Consider the following 19,089-nt stretch of genomic DNA (forward strand, 5'->3'; position numbering starts at 1 on the left):
CGATAGACTGCAATATTTACCTCTTATTTAAGATGTGGAGACGTGATAGTAGTCCACCCTCCCGCTCTCTCCATTCAGTCAGCGAACGTCACACAGGAAGTGAACCCCAGCGGGTCATAGAAACTTGCGCAGGAGAAGAATGACTTTTTTATTTGTAGGCTACGGAAACTTTGAGGAACGAAATAAAAACCGGTATTAACCGGTTACCATTATTTTTAATAAGCGTTTCTGTTCCGGAGCATAAAAAATAATAAAGTTTCTGGTTTCGTTTCTGTTCCATGTGAAATAGAAAAAGTTCCCGGTTTTCGTTTTCGTTCCTTGAACCGGTTCAAAGCCCTGTAATTATTATATAAAATTCTTGTGCCGAGTCATATAGTCAGTCTGTTGTTATTTTTGCAGGTTTGTTTTGGCAGTTGGCAGTGCTGTATTTGACGCCATGTTCAACGGCGGCATGGCCACCACCTCCACAGAGATCGAGCTGCCAGACGTAGAGCCTGCTGCTTTCCTGGCTTTGCTCAAGTACAGTTTTTATACTATTAGAAATATTTGCGCTTTGTAGTTGTGCATTTACATTAGGATTGCACAGTAACTACTGACATTTCCACCATTTCATCATGCCCGAGCATGTGTGATTTTTTTTTTTTTTATTTATTTTTTTTTAAATAACCCAGATTCCTGTACTCTGATGAGGTTCAAATCGGACCCGAGACTGTGATGACCACTCTGTATACAGCAAAGAAATACGCAGTCCCGGCGCTGGAGGCTCACTGTGTGGAGTTCCTGAAGAAGAACCTGCGGGCAGACAACGCCTTCATGCTCCTCACACAGGCACGGCCCTGCAAACTCTTACAGAAATCTCTATATACGCTCCGATGATTTTAAGGAGCAGTTTATCATTTTTTAGAGCTAATGCTGCTAGTTTTTTTTTTTTTTTTTTAAACGAACCTCAAAAGCTGTTTGTTGCCTTTTATGGAAAGTGGGGCGGGGCAGAATAAATAATTTCACAGATAATTGGATATTGTAAATAGCATTTTTGTGTCAATCTTGTTTGATATTGTTTTATTTCTCTAGGCCAGGCTTTTTGATGAACCTCAGCTGGCCAGTCTGTGCCTCGAGAACATTGACAAGAACACAGGTGATGCCCTGGCTGCAGAAGGCTTCACAGATATCGATCTGGGTATGTATGTGAGAACTGGCACCTGGTACTTACAGGGCTCCAGATGGTGACTCAAAGGGCGTATTCACACCTACGTTGTTTGGTCCGGACCAAACAAGCGGACCGAGACCGAGCTGCAAGGTCGGACTCGGTCCGGACCAAAGGAACCCTGGTGCGGATCTTTTGGAGGTGTGAAAGCAGACCGGACCTAATCCGACAGTTTTGCTTTTTTGTACCTCGGGAGCTTCCGTCATTTGTCGAGCATTATGGGAAACAGAGTCTTGACACTCCACCGCAAAGTGCAAACACTGTTTCGGTTGTCAAGGGAACCTTACAACAGTCGTTCAGTCATTCAGACCAGTGGTAGGCTAGACTACAGAGTACAAAAAATGAGTAGGGGGCAAGCGTGGGCCGAGGAAGAAACGCGTACCCTTGTGGATATATGGACAGATGTCCACATATCTGAGCTTTTGGAGAGAACACACAAAAATGCCGACGTGTTTGCTGTATTCAGTGAGAAAATGAAGGAGAAGGGGTTCACGCGCTCCCCAGAACAATGTCGGCTAAAAGTGAAGAAACTCCGTCAGACCTACATTAAAATCAGGGACATTCTTTCAAAAAGTGGCGGTACTAGCGACTTGCGTGAAGAGCCAGAACTGTCACAACATGATGTGCGCTCATCAGCGCTATCCTCCGTAGCCGCCTTGCCCTTTGTCATCGTCGTTGATAAATTACTTGTACAACAGCATAGTAATCGCACAATTGTGAAAACAGTAAAAACTGGAAAAAACATATAGCTTTGATGACATTAAAAAGAATAAAGGCCTCTGCATGCTCTTGCGACAAGGCTTTCGCAGATAGCTTTTCGCAGACAGTTGTAATTTATCGTTGAGCGGGGAGTAATAGGCGTGCGCGATGTTATTCACCGCCACAACGCAAGGGGGCGCGAAGTCGCTAGGAGTAGTTGGTGGGTGTGGTTAGTGGAGTGTTTATCCTCCGGTTACTTATAATGACTAGAACTGGAGTCGTATAAATGTACGTACTTCCTCACTTCCTCGATCAACCGCTCTTCGTGCTGCTGCATCTTCGCTCGTGTTTTTAAAAATGGCGGTCGTGAAAACAAACCAAACCGGGAAAGTAGGGAAGCGGAAGTGCGTGTACAGCGGATGTAGAGTGGACCAATCAGAGCCCTCTTGTCTGCGACGCTGTCTGCGAGGCTTCTGCGGTGGTCACAATTTTTGGGAGGTGCGCGCAGAGCGTCTGCGAAGGTGGGGGGGCTACGCAGACGCTATCTGCGGCGCCGTCTGCGAGGACTGGGTTGTCAGCATAAATTGGCCTTAACAGCACAGAAAGCCTCCATGACTACTTTTGAACTTAACGCTTTGTGCGCGTGTCGTCTCTGACCAATAGCTGAACGACCTCAGGGCGCGCGGCTTTGTTGACAGATTTTGGTCCGCTTACTAAAATGGTACAGTGTGAAAGCAAACCGCACCAAAATGAAAAAATAAAAAAAAACATTTGGTTCGGACCAAAGCAAGTGAACTATCGAACTATCCTGGTCTGAATACACCTAAAGTCTCGTGCCCTAATTTTAAGGACTTGTGACTTGACTTGGACTCATAAATTGGAGACGAGGACTCTGGGTTTTTTTTTTTTGTAACGTGCCATAATAATTTGGCATAAAATATTTATATCTACATTCATTTTGTACTAATTTTGTGCAAGAGTGTCACACCTGTGCGCCTTGGCATGTGCATCAGATAGACTTTCTGGCGCACGCTCCGGACAGTGCGCGTGCCAAATGGACTCTCGCGCGCGCCGTAAATGACTCACACCTGCACAGGATTAAGACACAATCAGCATGCCTATATTAAAACTGTGAAAACACACTTACTTTGCGAAGTATTGAGTTACGTTGCTGACACATTACCGAGCCTTATTTCCTTGTTTGGTTTCCTGATCCCTGATTTCCTGTTTCTCGTCTTTGATTCTGCCGAGTCTACGATAGCCTGTTTGTGCCTCGCTCGACCTACCGTATTGCCTGTTTTACGATTTTGTCTGCCGTTCTGGATTGTTTGTCTTTGCTTGTATTAATAAACACACCTTCTGCACTTGCATCCGTCTCCCAACCATCTCTGACAGAATACTTCACACTGCCTGATAAAGAGAAGCACATTCACCTGTTCATACGGCATGTTCGAAACAAACTCATGTTAAGGCCACGCCAATTTAATTAGTTGGTTCTCGGATTTTTTCAGGAAAAATATGAAGCGAGCGAGCGAAATAAAAAAAAAATGCTCTGATGGTAAAATTAGCGGTGGAAATAGACCAAACAATACAGGCAAACCAGTAAACGGATAGGCTAAATAAACAATTGAATTGCAGTCAATTGAACATCTACAATGCACAGAAAAAAAAAGATTTGACCAGGAGTAGGCTACTTCACAAGTCTTTAACGAAAGTGAAAGGGGCGATTTGATTGGTTTTCGATGTCACGTGATCTCACGTCACGTGACCTTTTCTGTTGGCGGGAGTTTGATTTCGATTTTTTTTTTTCCATTTTCTTCAAGCGGTGATTCCGAGAACCAACTAATTGAATTGGTGTGGCGTAATGGCGCTAAAACGGCCACCTTCAAATGGTGCAGTTGGAATTTTGTTCTCGGACTCGACTCGGATCAATAGTGGACCTGACTTGAAAATTTTTTTTTTTAATGACTTGGATTTGAACACTGGGGACTCAAGACTGGACTCATACTCGAGGTTTAGTGACTCGACTACAACACTGTAAGAAGGACTAGGCTTGGTGGTGGTGGAGGCATCTCCATCGATGCTGGTGCCCTTCGAGTTCAACTTGTGTGTTTATTTATTTTTTGATTGATTGATTGATTGATTGATTTTTCACACATGCACACATCAAAAGAAAGCTTACAAACATATTAACATTACTACAGTGATTCGGTGTTTGAAAAAAGGGGGCACCCCAAGGAAGCTACTTAAAGCTCATAGTAGCGGGTCCAATTTCTCATAATCACACTAACACAACAGACATTAAATACAACACCACACTATAAGACAGACACACAAACGCATACATTTCCAGTTGAGAGTAGCCTGGGCCCGCCCATCCTAAGTGTGACGCAACACGGGGGGCTGTTGCGAACTTAGTCTGGCAAGGCAAGCTATCTCCAGCTCTTCCAAGCTCCCGAAAAATCGGGAGCCAATCAACTTTGAGCATCTCCAACGGCCCTGGGTAGAGGCGTGTTCAAGGCAGTGACGTAGTAGAACTGCGACAGGAAGCCATAGATTGTTTACAGAATCTATGCCGGAAGCGCTTCATTCACTAGAAACATTACGAACATGGAGCAGCGGCAAGCCTTTGACACAGCGGTAGATGCTGTATTGAAAGCATTCAATGGGAAGTTCTCATTGAAAACGGAGCAAAGAGCAGCCCTGGAGGTATTTATTCTCCTCCTCCTTCTTCCTGTTACTCAAGCAGTTTCCGTCGCATCACATGCGTCAGAGTGATGTGATTGGTTTAAGCTTCGTCACAGCCTTTTCTGGCTTCGACCAGTAGCAAACTGAGGCATTTCAGGGAGGCGGGTCAACCACGCGCTTTGGGAAACGGTTGGGCTTAATATCTTTGCCAGACCAAATGCTCGCAGAGCTTTGAAGTTGCGTTAGCCAGACTAAGTTGAGAGTACGTCGTGCGCATTCTGGCTGCCGCTTCTCACCGGAGCTTTTTTATTTTGTTTTCTCTCCTTTTTTTTGTTTAAATTTTTCTGCGTTTTTGTTTGAGTGTTTTTGTCCGCCGGTTGTGGTCTAGCTCCGGACCCAGTTTTGGGCGTCGGTTCCCTCCAGGCCTTGGTTCGCTGTGGGTGATGCCTGTGCTCCCAGCTATGGCCTGCAGTGAGCTCGTTGCTCATTTTAACATCGGGGTTGTCCAGCGCTCTGTGCTTTAATGCTTGGCGTGATGTTCTGAGCGATGTTGCTCGGTGGCGTCGTGGCAGCTGTGCTGGAGATGTGGGACTTGTTTTCGTGCGCCTTTTGGTGGGACTGTGGCTGCTACACCACTGGAATGATATCCTGACCTCTATTTGGTGGCCTTTTTTTTTTTTTTTTTCCTTCTGCTTATTATTGTAAAGCGACCTTGGGTTTTGAGAAAGCCGCTATATAAATTGAACATATTATTATTATTATTATTATTATTATTATTATTATTATTCCCAGCATTCAAATGCAACTTTGTGTGTGAGGGAAAGAAAACAAGTCCGGACAGAACAGTTTAGGGGCAGGATACGACTGTGAAGGGCAGCATTGCCAACAATTTTCAGGGCAACATTGATGAGAGGAAACACACCACTGGTACACCATATATACATGACTGGTCAATCAAACATACATTGACAATAGTTGTTTCTTTAAGTTTTTCTTAAAGATTGAAATACAGCGTGACATTTTTAGAGTCATCTAAAATGACACTCATTCCAAATCTGTGGTCCTCTACACACAACGCTGAAACTGGTGCATTTTAGCTTTCGCCTTTTTCCTGTGATGAGATGTTTGTTTCTAGTGTTGTAGGTGTGCAGAGGTAGACAGATTGGAAAGAGGTCGCATAATTTATGATTGAGTTTATGCACAACTTGACACATTGACTCAGCGTCTCTCATCTCATTATCTGTAGCCGCTTTATCCTGTTCTACAGGGTCGCAGGCAAGCTGGAGCCTATCCCAGCTGACTACGGGCGAAAGGCGGGGTACACCCTGGACAAGTCGCCAAGTCATCACAGGGCTGACACATAGACACAGACAACCATTCACATTCACACCTACGCTCAATTTAGAGTCACCAGTTAACCTAACCTGCATGTCTTTGGACTGTGGGGGAAACCGGAGCACCCGGAGGAAACCCACGCGGACACGGGGAGAACATGCAAACTCCGCACAGAAAGGCCCTCGCCGGCCACGGGGCTCGAACCCGGACCTTCTTGCTGTGAGGCGACAGTGCTAACCACTACACCACCGTGCCGCCCTGTTCTGTTTTATGTAGATATTAAATAAAAGTATTATAAACAACATGAGTAGCATATGAGCAGTTAAGATTGTCAAGATTATGGCTTGCCTAAGATATAATGACGATGATGTGCAGGCGCTTTTCAGGTGTCTCAGGGAAATATTAAATATTTCGGTCTCTACAATGGTTCAATCAACATTCGTGTACAATTCAAATAAAAAAAAAACCTACATGTTTGATTTTTCAGTTTGTCATGTTGCTGTTGTTTCTCAGACACGCTCGTAGCTGTGCTGGAGCGGGACACGCTCGGGGTGCGGGAGGTTCGGTTGTTTGGCGCAGCGGTGCGTTGGGCCGAGGCAGAAGCTCACCGGCAGCAGCTGCAGCCCACACCTGAGAACAAGAGGCGTGTTCTGGGGAAAGCCCTCACTCTCATCCGCTTCCCTCTAATGACCATAGAGGAATTTGCAGCAGGTATGTCACAGTATACGCTCTCAGTATTACAGCCAGCTTTCCCTGCACTTGTCCTGAAAGGGATTAAAGAATGAATAGGCTTGAATTAAACACTCTGCTTTAGGACCTAAGGGAATCTCCCTTCAGGTGTTGTCCTGCAGTGGTGTATGTTAATGTCACTGTGTGCAGGTCCTGCTCAGTCAGGCATTCTGACAGACAGGGAGGTGGTCAGTCTGTTCCTCCACTTCACAGTAAACCCCAAGCCGCGAGTGGAGTTCATCGATCGGCCCCGCTGCTGCCTCCGTGGGAAAGAGTGCAGCATCACGCGCTTCGCCCAGGTCGAGAGCCGCTGGGGATACAGTGGGACCAGCGACCGTATCCGGTCAGAACAAACCCACCCACTCACCCACTCACTCACTCACTCACTCAGATAACAAATTCCAAGGGACTAAATCTAATCTAATGACGTTAGACAGTACTCATCATAACATGATTTTTTTTCAGGCACTAAGGCCATCCTTAAAAAAAAAATCCGTTTCCTGTCCACCGGGTGAGCAAAAAAATTTTCAGTCAGGAGGGAGGGATTATTATTTTATTTATTTATTTTTAATATATGGATGGATAAGAAATCGCAGTGCTGTGTTTGCTTTTTCTTTCAGTACTTTATTACAAAAGCAGACACATTTAATAAAATATGACAGTTAAATCAACTGAAACTTGTACAAAAACTTTAAGTTAGCATTTTAAATGCTGACTGCAACGTTTGCAAAACTTTTACAAAGGTACTTAAAATGTCCGACACACGGACTTTTTGTAGTTCTAAATCGACCGTGAGGCCTAGTTCGGATGAAATTACACTATTAAAATGATCAATGAATGATTTGTTTTTCTGAATCTTTACTATTTTGTTGTTCGCTCGAATACCATTTTGCGATTTCACACTTACGCAAATGTTTGAAAACTCCGGATCTCCTTCCTTCATGGTGGCTGACATTTTTTTGTGCCGCACGGCGCATGCGCAGAGCTGATTCAGTTCTATATTCTGCGCGGAATGCAGGGCTTTCCACAAGTGCCGGCTGCCGGCCATACAGCCGACTACACAATTAAGTCCAGCCGGCTACTTTAATGACTTATTTTTGTAGCCCACAGGCTCTAAATATTAATTTTCGATTTTAATAAAATTAAATGTTTATCTAACGGACTGACAATAACGTCAAACTGAACCGCACTCATTTAAGTTGTGATTCGCGCTGTTTGTACCGATAATAACCACAAATTCCCCGCCGACTTCGTTGATCAAGGGAGAGTAACTCATCCGCGGCCCCGACATGCGGTGTGTGTGTGCGCGCGCACTCAGCGGAAGCAGTAGTGTGTCGGGGTTGTCGGAGGTAACAGAAGCAGAGATGACGCTTATTTTGTCTCCGGTAAACCAGTCTTCTCTCGTTCAATTACGTGCTGGCATCAAAAGACACCGTTGGTTGTAAATGAAACCAGACTGACTGGTTGGCGTGTATTTTCATACACAAATGGAGAAATGTTCGCTGAGTGTTTAATTGTGTAGCCGCCACTGCAGACCGTTGTCGTTGTTAATTCATAGCATGCTCAGTTGGGTGAATGTGTCATGCACTGAAAATAAAAGATTTACAAGCCAGGAACGCCTCATGATGCAATACGCAAGAAAAGAAAGAAGATTTACTGCCATTTTACTTTGTATTTGAGTAAAGTGAATAAATAAATGGTCTGTGGAAAATACATTTAATCCTGGGAACTGCATGCACAGGAGTTTTTGTGGTTTAAACCCCCCCCCCAGCTGGCTACTTATTTGTCATGGCCGGCTAGTAGGGGCCTTAGTGGAAAGCCCTGGGAATGCGTAACTGTCAAGTTCGATTTTAGATTTACGAACCCGAAAAAAAAATGTCGAAAAAACGGCGTTTAAAAAAAAAATTCAACCGCACAAACGGCACTCACCCGGCCGGTGGACTGGAAACGGAACATTTTTTAATAATGGCCTATGGGTAAGAGAGAACACTACAGCTTTGTACAAAACTAAACACGAAACAGGGTACTCGTTTTTTCTAACCAGTCAGTGGCCTCAAAACTAATGACATCAAACCACAAATCTAGTGAACTGGATTTACACTAATTTGATAATGAGAAGTTTTTACATACTGTATATACTGCAGCATTGTCTGGTCTGTGATGAGAGATCATGCACCACTCTGATGAGTTGATGGACAACCCTACCACATCATCTGAGACCTGTGCAGGCATGCTGCTTAAACGCCATACAATATCTGTCAATTAAATTTTTTCCAAATTGCTTAATTTCCATTTTTTTCTTTCTCTCCTGTGGCAGGTTCTGTGTAAACCGTAGGATATTTGTTGTGGGATTCGGACTGTACGGGTCTATACACGGACCCACAGATTATCAGGTCAACATACAGGTAGGGCTCATTTCATCTTTTACTCATTGAGAAGTGTAATTTTTTTTTTTTTAAATGAGAGTGTAAATAAGAGATGTGTTTTATTTGTTTTGGTCGCTCTTGTTGTCAGATCATTCACACAGACAGTAATACAGTCCTTGGACAGAACGACACGGGTTTCAGTTGTGACGGTTCATCGAGCACCTTCAGGGTCATGTTCAAAGAGCCGGTGGAGGTTTTGCCCAATGTAAACTACACAGCCTGCGCCACTCTTAAGGTATGACTCGCCATGCACAGTACTCCGACCTCTCCACATTCATAAAGCAGACTTGCCAACTCTCACGCATTTACATAGGAGTTCCATATTTTCTCAACGGAGTATGCTAGTACGAGTTATTTACTCAAAAATGTACAAAAAGAGCAGTCGTCTTTTTTGCCACCGATAAAAAGCAGAGGAGTCTGGAGTGATTCGCAGTTATTCAGGTGTTCAGGAATAGTGCCCAACTGCAAAAGGAATTTTGGCTGATTAACCAATACCAAAAAAAAAACAAAACCCCACCTCCTGAAGAACAAACAAACAAACAAACAAAAAAGACAAACATCCCACAGACTTTCAATGGGGTTAAGGTCAGGACTCTGGTGGCCAGTTCCTGTGTGGAGAAACGATTCCTTATGCTTCCTGAACCACTCTTTCACTATTTGAGCCCTAATTTTTACACCCGTGCCACATACCTGCCAGCTATTTTCATGAATTTGTTACGGTTTTACATAATTTTATAATTTTCTTTGGTTTTGCATAGAAATAAAAGAAAAGCAAACCTTTGTTGATGATATTAACTTGATTAACATTGAAAATAAAAACCTGAAAACTTCACTGTTAAAGCATATATGTGACCCCTCACCGGATCCAGGGACGCATGTTGGCCGAAACGAATCTGAGATAATCGCAAAAGAAGCATTTTTTTTTCGAAATTTGTGATTTTTGTTTTTTTCCATCATGTGCAAGTTGAGATCTTGAAGAATGCAATCAGTATTTCAGATAATAGATTGTTTTGTTGGAAAAGCATACGTTTTTTTGTTGCAAATTGTCTCGTTTTTGTCAGGACTGTAGCCTGCTGGGGGGTGTGGGTAAATTACCATATGGGCCATTCACATGATGATTTAAGTCTTTTTTTTTTTTTTTTCGCGAATCAGCTGTATGATACGAGCTGAGCTCGTGGCTACTTAAACTGCATACAGGCGTATAATTTCACTATGGAATGAGCAAGCTAAACAGAGCGCAGAGGAGCTGAAACACCGCGAAGCAAACAGACACACGGTTTTTACATCGGAGATTAACCATTTCTAGCAAAAAAAACGCAACCAAAAGGAAGCTAGGATTACATTCCATCGGAGGCATTGGTGTGTGCAAGGCGCCGTTTCTCTTTCTGATGGGGAAAGTTTATTAATCTAAGGCTGTGTGGTTATTTTTGCATGTAACAGAGTGTGTTGTGGTTTGGTTAAGCCTAGGTCACAACTGGACGTACGATTTTTTGGCCGTGTGATTTTTGGCGTTTCCCAAATCGCTGCGTTTTTTTTTTTTTTTTTTTCATGGAGAAAGACGCGCGTTGGCCGTAAGTTTGTCTTGCAACCTGAAAAAAACGTAAGCGCCCATAGAGTTTGTTTGACATGACAAAGAACCTCTGCGGCCGGTCTGCAGCTCAAAAATCAGCACATCACACGGGCGCTCTCGTGTGTTTCACACGCGCGCTCTCGTGCGTTTTTTGCATGTAGACCGGCCGTAGGAGCACGTACGGCCGGTTGTGACCGAGGCTTTACATGAAACTAGTGTTGTGTTATCATCGTGCTATCTTTCTAACGGTGTGAGTAATTTTTCAACCACAAAACGTTAAGGTATACTTTAGGACTTATTTTTGTACTTCATAATTATTTTGGGCATACTTTGCATGGAAGGAAAATTGACGTGGTGATCTTTGTTTACATGAAAGTAGTATCGTGCTAGCTCGTAGGGGGTAGGGCTTTCCTTAATGTCCTGCAAATGAGCACCATTATGTGCCCGCCCTGCAGCCAGAGTAACTGAGATGGAAAACTTTGAGGGCGATTTTCTCCCTTTCCTGTTTTAAGAAGTATACACTTTCAAAAGGCCACACATTCTTCAAATATTGTCAGATCTCCACATGGAAGGCGTCATTGGAAAGCTTAGAAACTGTACTTTCTGAATCTGTCAATAACTCAAAATGCCCCCGGGCTGGCATGTGTCCCTGGATTCTGGATTCGGGCACATATGCAGAACCATGGCCTCACTTTTTGTTTATAAATGCCTTGAGACCTCAAGAATGGAACACACAAGAATAGTTTTAAGCGTTAACAATAAATCTAATATAGTCATTTTTATGATTAAAGTGATTCATATAGGTAGCGGTCCGAGTGAATGACGTTGAGATCCGTGACGTCACAGCAGGAAGTCTATCGGTCTCATCGCCATTTCCGCTATACTAAAACACAGAGCTGACTGTAACGCCGATCCTCCATTTTGCATGGCCACAGTGTATTTTCACATTTAGATAGCATTATAGATGTGTATATAGTTAACTTAAAGTGCATATCCTGGACCAAATTCATGTTTGTTTTTTGGGTTTTTTTAATATGAAAGTATGTCCCTTTACACACTCATCCAGAAGGGTAATTTTGCACAAGGCCATCTGTCTACAGCAGAAAAAAATAAAATAACAAAACTCGTCTGGAAAAATCCCAAGGGAGTCTGGAGCCAGATTCGTGACGTTACCTGCAGAAGCGCCAGCAGGCTGCCACAGTTTCAGTGCACAGCCTGTGTAGACCAAGTTTAGCAGCTAGCGATTTTGCATTGAAATATATGGAATTGTCACCTGAGCGCAGTGTGGGAAACGATGAGTACTAATCCCATCAAGATTGGTGTTGCTACACCCTCCTACGATACATCTGTTAACCATTTTAATAATTACGTGATAACGTTGAAGAAATTTGCAGAAAATCACCAGGTCGTTTTCTCATAAACAAACCAGCGCTGACGTAGGATTCAAAAGGAGGCGTCCCGCACGCGACGCCATGAAAATCAATGTTTGCCGGGAAATCCAAATGCCAAGTTTTTTCAGAGGCGGACCAATTCGCCTCAAATGGCTTGATTTCAACTGAATTTTTCTGGTATTGCGCAAGGTAAAAACATTGCACAAAATGCAAAATGTGACAGATATTTGACCAAAGTTTAATATAAAATAGGAGAATTACATTGATCTTGAGGTTAACTGGTGACTCTAAATTGACCGTAGGTGTGAATGTGAGTGTGAATGGTTGTCTGTGTCTATGTGTCAGCCCTGTGATGACCTGGCGACTTGTCCAGGGTGTACCCCGCCTTTCGCCCATAGTCAGTTGGGATAGGCTCCAGCTTGCCTGCGACCCTGTAGAAGGATAAAGCGGCTAGAGATAATGAGATGAGATGAGACATTGATCTTGCTCCTGAATTTACCCGTGATATGCACTTTAACATCAGTTAACTATATTTATTAGAAATGCACTGACATTTTGGTTCGAAAAAGAGTGACTGACTGAATTATTCCTTGTTCTTCTTCAGAGTTGGCAGGTCTGATTTAAGAATCTAGTTCTTGGATCAGTGGTTCTCAAACTTTTTTCACCAAGTACCACCTCAGAAAATACTTGGCTCTCCAAGTACCACCATAATGATCAACATTAAAATACAGTAGTGTAGTAGGCCTAAAGGCCTCTGCATGCTCTTGCGACAAGGCTTTCGCAGATAGCTTTTCGCAGACAGTTGTAATTTATCGTTGAGCAGGGAGTAAATAGGCGTGCGCGATGTTATTCACTGCCACAATGCAAGGGGGCGCGAAGTCGCGAAATAGCTAGGAGTAGTTGGTGGGTGTGGTTAGTGGAGTGTTTATCCTCCGCAGGGATGAGAATTTTCCGCCGATTGGCGGATTTCCGACTTTTTCAGACCAAAGTGATCGTTTTTGAGATCGATGTAAATCTGTTGAGAAATTTTTTTTTTTTGGGGGGGGTAATGATTAACGATCTGTGGTCACCTTATAACGCAGACATCCCAAGTCTCCCGGAAGTTCCGGGAGTCTTCTGCATATTGATAGACGCGAGCAAGAGCGTGCGTGCGCAACATTAAGGTCTGCATCACGCATCTTACAATGTGCGTGCGCGAGGGGGTGCGCGAGGGAGACTGTGTGCAGTGTTGCCAGATACTGCTGACGTTTTCCAGCCCAAAATATGTTCAAAACTCCGGCAAAATGCACTTAAAAGCACCCAATCTGGCAACACTGCCTGTGTGCCTGTTTATGTAGCGCATGCCAGACAAAGAGCATCTTGATTGGGTTACTCAGCAAAATAAGCCAGTCAGCTTCCAGTGTGGGCGGGCTTTTATCTCTTTTCTCGAGGACCGGAGTTTGAGTCAGTGCAGCCTACAGGATCGGCATGGCAGAGAGAGAGCGCGCGCGCCCCAAAAAATATATATCAATTACACGTCATATATAAGTGTGTATCTTTTTATAAATGGGGTTAGCTTATCTAATGTAGCATGTTGGGGAGAATCATAGTATCATATCTATATTTCTGATAAAATTTTAGGTATGATGGCATGTATAACTCTCCTACTTATTGCTCATTTCATAGGGGGACGGAATTGCTGGCATGTGCCGCGCGGGAGCGTCTGCCCAAATTTTTTAGGCCAAGATGAACTTATAGTTTTTGATTTAAAAAAAATTTCCAATATGTAATGCCCATTGTACATGCCTGTTCTTTAATTCAAAATCACCATCTCGATCTTCAGATTGACCATATGGTATATGTATTACATTACACAACATCCTGTCCAGATAAAACCTCGTTAGTTCACACTGCAGTTGAAAGGGAAGTGATGAGTAATGTTGAATGTTGCCTGCTTAATATGCAAGACCTCCTGCTACCACGATAACATCAGAAGAAAGCTTAAGAGAATTATATGATAGAACTTTTTTCTGGTTTGCACTTCATTTTAAAGGATTGGAGTATTCAAAGATGAATCACAAAAATGCAGAAATATAATGCTGTCGAGCTCGTTTATATTAAAAGGTGCATTGATTTTTTTGAAATCATCAAATGTGAATTGATTAAAAACAAGTCTCTTGTACCATATTAATCATTTTCACCTGGGAGTCCACCAAGAAGGGGAATTTATTTCCAAATAAATTGCAAATTTTTGCTGATTAAAATTAATGGTTTTGGGGTTAAAAAAAAAAAGCCAAAAATAATTAGACCCATGCCCCCCCCGCCCCGGTTTTTTCAGACTTTTAAAATATTTTTCATTCTCATCCCTGCCTCCGGTTACTTATAATGACTAGAACTGGAGTCGTATAGATGTACGTACTTCCTCACTTCCTCGATCAACCGCTCTTCGTGCTGCTCCGTCTTCGCTCGTGTTTTTAAAAATGCCGGTCGTGAAAACAAACCAAACCGGGAAAGTAGGGAAGCGGAAGTGCGTGTACAGCGAATGTAGAGTGGACCAATCAGAGCCCTCTTATCTGCGACGCTGTCTGCGAGGCTTCTGCGGTGGTCACAATTTTTGGGAGGTGCGCGCAGAGCGTCTGCGAAGGTGGGGGGGGCTACGCAGACGCTATAATTGGCCTTTAGTATTCATTAAAAACAAGGCGGAGGTTTTATTTAACAAGTATATTTAATATTGTTGGCCACTGTAACATTACACACAGTACTTTGAACAGTAACACTGTATTTAAATATAGGAAAATAAAACACTGTACTTAAGTAATGAATCAAATAAAATTAATTGCACATAAAAGTGAAATAAACATTGTACTAAAATAAATATTAAGAGTTCTTAAAGATTAAATGAAAATGTACTTAAAAGTTCAATAACTGTACTGTACTTTAAATGTTAAGTAAAAAACAAGTACTGTACTTGATGTACTTGAAAAAAATCAAAACAGGCTATGCATAGCTGCAGTTCTTGCCGTTTCTTTGTATTTTTCGTCATGCTTCCTCCTCACTGGTTTCTGCCGTTTGCTAGCAGTTCTGGGGCTGGTTTTGCCACTGTCGTTAGCATCTGCGCTCGGCTCACACACGTCCTCTTCAGTTCTCCCTCTCCCCTGATCCACGCTCCCATTCGCGGATTTAAGCCACGACAGTAATTTTGTCCTACTCGTCATAATTAGCAAAGCCACCTCCACCTTTTCCCATCACAGCCTGGTCTACCAATGGCGGATAACCGTCTTGTCAGCGGAACTGGCGGGAATGCGTACATACGCTACGTATGGCTACCCAGAAGCACTTGCAAACTTTTTAAAATTATTAACTTAATTTGTATCTCCTTTCATTTTCTTGTCATCGGTTGATAAGATATTTTCATCCATTCGGATATTATGGATAGCAAGGGTCGACCGATACTGGTTTTTTTAATGGCTGATGCCGATACCGATTTTTTTCTCATCACCATTGGCCGATGGCCGATATGGACTGCCGATTTTCTTAAGCCGATATTTTGGACCAATATGGGTAAAAAATGTTTTAAAACATTTTTTTTAATTATATACTATAAAAAAATATTTTAAAAAATTATATATTATACTTGTACTATACCCTTTCATCACACCATAACATGAATAATAGGAAAATAACCATTATGTCTGAAGCACATTGAGCAACTAATTGTTCAAGTGTCTGCTTAATACAGTATTATATTCACTTAAAAATTAATACATATTAAACTGTCAAAACGACGAGGGATATTATTTATAAATCCCTACACACGACGGGGGGATATTACAAATTCTTACGCACCTTGAGGGAACAGTATACCGTTATTACACATAAACTAACATGGCAAGTTACTTATGGAGTGTATTTGGGTGTTTATTCTGTGTAATTGTTTGCACAATCTCAATACATCGGTTCTGCTCTATGTTCCAATAATGACGGGGCGACACCACTTCCGCGTGTAGTCTTAAAGGAGGGAACAGAGCCATCTCTGCGGCCCTGGGAGGGGAATAGTCGACGAATAAGTACAAAGAGGTGTCCTAATTCTAAGAAAGGCCTGAAGTTCAACGTGTCTGCCACCCAGTGGAAAGGGGTTTAAGCAAGATTTTTCACTCTATTCAACGTGATGGCTTACTTTTTTCAATACCACGAGCTGACACAATTCGGCAACTTTGGCGGGTAGAGCATTAAATGCGCACGTCAGATTTCCGTTTTTTTCCGACCCACTCAATAACTTAATAAACTTCCAGGCACATGTAATAAAGAGAACATAAAATTTGGTGGTTTCAAACAATATTTTAAAAGCATTAGAGGCTCTGAAAGTTTAAAACTTACCATGGCTGTAGCTTTCGGGGCTGTGCACTTCACTATCAGAGGGGGAGGGGTGACGCGACAGCGTGCATCGCGGGTCTTCTGGCAACACAGAGCTGGCCTTGGAATCCAAGGCTTGGATGCCGGTCTGTAAATGACGTGCGCGGGGGGGGGGGTGCGCGGATCGGCCAAACCACATGCGAATCGGCCAATGCCGATACACTTAAAAAACGCAAATATCGGCCCGATACATCGGCCGGCCGATGTATCGGTCGACCCTTGATGGATAGTATTTCACGTTTTATTTATTTATTTTTTTATTTATATTTAATTAAGTAATTCTTTGGCGTACCACTAGAATGGAGCCCGCGTACCACTAGTGGTACGCGTACCCCAGTTTGAGAATCACTGTCTTGGATGATTTGGGTAAAGACATCTGCTAAATCAATACATGTACAGTAAATGTGTAAATAAGGTGTGTTGGTGTTGGCCAGTCTTTGCACAGATGGATGTTGCATTATAATTTCCGCCAGTAACGCGCTGTCTTGATGGGGTTACTGATATGGAAACTGTAGATGAAAAGATCAAGAATTCAAATCTGTCACGTTTCTACTCCGTTATCACTTAAATCATGTCGTTATAGTGGATAAGGATTGAGTATGTGTGTTTTTCTTGGCCCTTCCAGGGTCCAGACTCCCACTACGGCACCAAAGGCATGCGGAAGGCTACTCACGAGTCCCCAGGATCCGGCACCAAAACCTGCTTCACCTTCTGCTACGCCGCCGGCAACAACAACGGCACTTCCGTCGAGGACGGACAGATCCCCGAGGTCATCTTCTACACATAATGACCATCGAGCTCTTCCACATTGCGGGAGTTTTGGGCCGTGTTACAAACGGCTCACTGATGTACTTCCAGTATTTAAGTAGTCTGTAACTGGAAGAGCTGAACTTGGTGAGTAATGTAATGGACGGCGGAGATGATTAGAGTCCTACACCTTCACCTGCACTTTCGGAAAAGCTGCACAGAGTTAATCTGCGTACTTACTGATCGAGAAGGAGCTTATTTCGTCGATCTTGATTATAATCGAACCCATAGGCTGTGAACTACTCACCAGCAGACTGACCCTGACGCTGTTGAACTGGATCGAAGAACTGTTATTGCGTTTCCTGTCTTTAACAGCTCGTTCAGCATCTCTTATGTAGGGACAAAACTGAGGGAAAAGCTGTTCTTTCTGAGAACTGGATTTAATCGCAACTCCGTTTATGCCAGCAGGGGACGGGAGGCCATGCTCTGAAGCATTTCTAGGATGCAGGGGAATCCTGCATGCTCAGGCTCCCTTATATTCTGTGCCAAAACATTGTGCTTAGAATACCTCCTTCACAGCCAGTTAACTAGTGCTCAGCGATCTTCAGCTGGAAAACTCAATCGTCTTTTAAGCCAAGCGTACATCTCTGTACATCACCGTAGGCTGTTGTGTAAATTAGCACACACAGCGGTGCTTCAATGGTGGAACATCAGCCCTCTGCTTTTATCAGACCTAATGTATTAAATTCTCATCTCAGTGGTCACTCGCTTATCATGCAATACAGTGTGTTCTCATAGGCCATGGCAAAAACATCATCATCAGCTCTTAAACTGTCTACTTGTGTTGCAGTTGACACCTAGGACATGTTCTATGGCTCAACAGCAGACTATATTCATACTGGATCCATATACTTTTTGGTCATTCTTTATTCCTGAAGGTAACAGAATTTAAAAAATAAAACGCGTATGATTTCTTTAATTATTGTTTCAAAATTCAGGCCGGATTATGTTTCTTTACGCAAATATAGAATGACCAAGTGCTGTTTAACTGGATTCTAGTTCACCACCCACCCAGTGTCACCGACTAGACCAAATCACTCCTTGGTCATCTTTAACAACATATCTGTAAGATATTATGTCTATTAAATCGCCCATGTGTTTATATTAAAAACAAAACTGACGGGTACCTGAACACCGCGCAGCACAGATTGCGTGTAAGGGACTGTTTCAGCACTAATCATTAATGTAGCTCGACAGGTTCATGTTTAGAACTGTTACCTTGTTCTTTTGCCTTGTTTGGTGAGATTAAGTCAGGGTTTTCTTTTCTATATAACCAGCATTAAACTGTAAAGTACTGACATCACCTCATGTCTGTGTGTGTACAATTCTATTAAATCAAAAGGTTGTTAAATGCAAGTGTTGTTCATTTTCTCGGACATCGAACGTGTTCATGATGACCTGCACGTGACAGAAGGGACACAGTGAACCTGAACTGCACAGAAAAGCTTTCTTTTTTTTTTTTTTTTGTGATGTTTGTTTAATTTCCTGGGTGAAGATGAATATTTAGTTTGGAAGCTGGACTGAAAGCAGCATCATAAATAAAGCTGGTCTGTATTTAAAAATAAGTGAGAGATGTTTGCATGTTCCTGCGTAACTCATGACTGTAGTGTTGGCCAGATGAACTCGTATTCTCTAAAAATGAACAAAGCAGGGGATGTTTCTTCTTTCTTTTTTGTTTTATAGCTTATTGATATGTTTCATAGTTTTAAGATTTAACCATGTAAAGACAATATTAAAAGAAAGCAGATGTAGTATGGAATAATTGCTTTATAATTTGGCAATGACATCTCTGCAATTATCTGGAGATTTTTTTTTTTAATATACTGTATATATTTCCTCCCTCTCATT

At 42.7% G+C, this 19,089-nt stretch overlaps 1 protein-coding gene across 2 annotated transcripts in view; it reads left to right on the forward strand.

The window, feature by feature from the left end:
* The window catches only part of LOC132871786 (BTB/POZ domain-containing protein 2), a 29,389-nt gene extending 10,583 nt beyond the window's left edge, over positions 1 to 18,806 (forward strand). Inside the window, exons 2-9 of one of the 2 annotated variants that reach the window (XM_060906291.1) lie at positions 400 to 519; positions 672 to 828; positions 1,072 to 1,177; positions 6,440 to 6,637; positions 6,806 to 6,998; positions 8,973 to 9,060; positions 9,170 to 9,316; positions 17,060 to 18,806. In XM_060906291.1, coding sequence (XP_060762274.1) covers positions 400 to 519; positions 672 to 828; positions 1,072 to 1,177; positions 6,440 to 6,637; positions 6,806 to 6,998; positions 8,973 to 9,060; positions 9,170 to 9,316; positions 17,060 to 17,221 — 1,171 coding nt within the window. In that variant the 3' untranslated portion in view covers positions 17,222 to 18,806. The remainder of the gene's footprint in view (positions 1 to 399; positions 520 to 671; positions 829 to 1,071; positions 1,178 to 6,439; positions 6,638 to 6,805; positions 6,999 to 8,972; positions 9,061 to 9,169; positions 9,317 to 17,059) is intronic. The other variant, XM_060906292.1, reaches the window with a different exon arrangement.
* Positions 18,807 to 19,089: the final 283 nt, after the last annotated feature.

The sequence above is a fragment of the Neoarius graeffei genome, chromosome 23, assembly GCF_027579695.1.
Source record: "Neoarius graeffei isolate fNeoGra1 chromosome 23, fNeoGra1.pri, whole genome shotgun sequence".
Classification (NCBI taxonomy): Eukaryota; Metazoa; Chordata; class Actinopteri; order Siluriformes; family Ariidae; genus Neoarius; species Neoarius graeffei.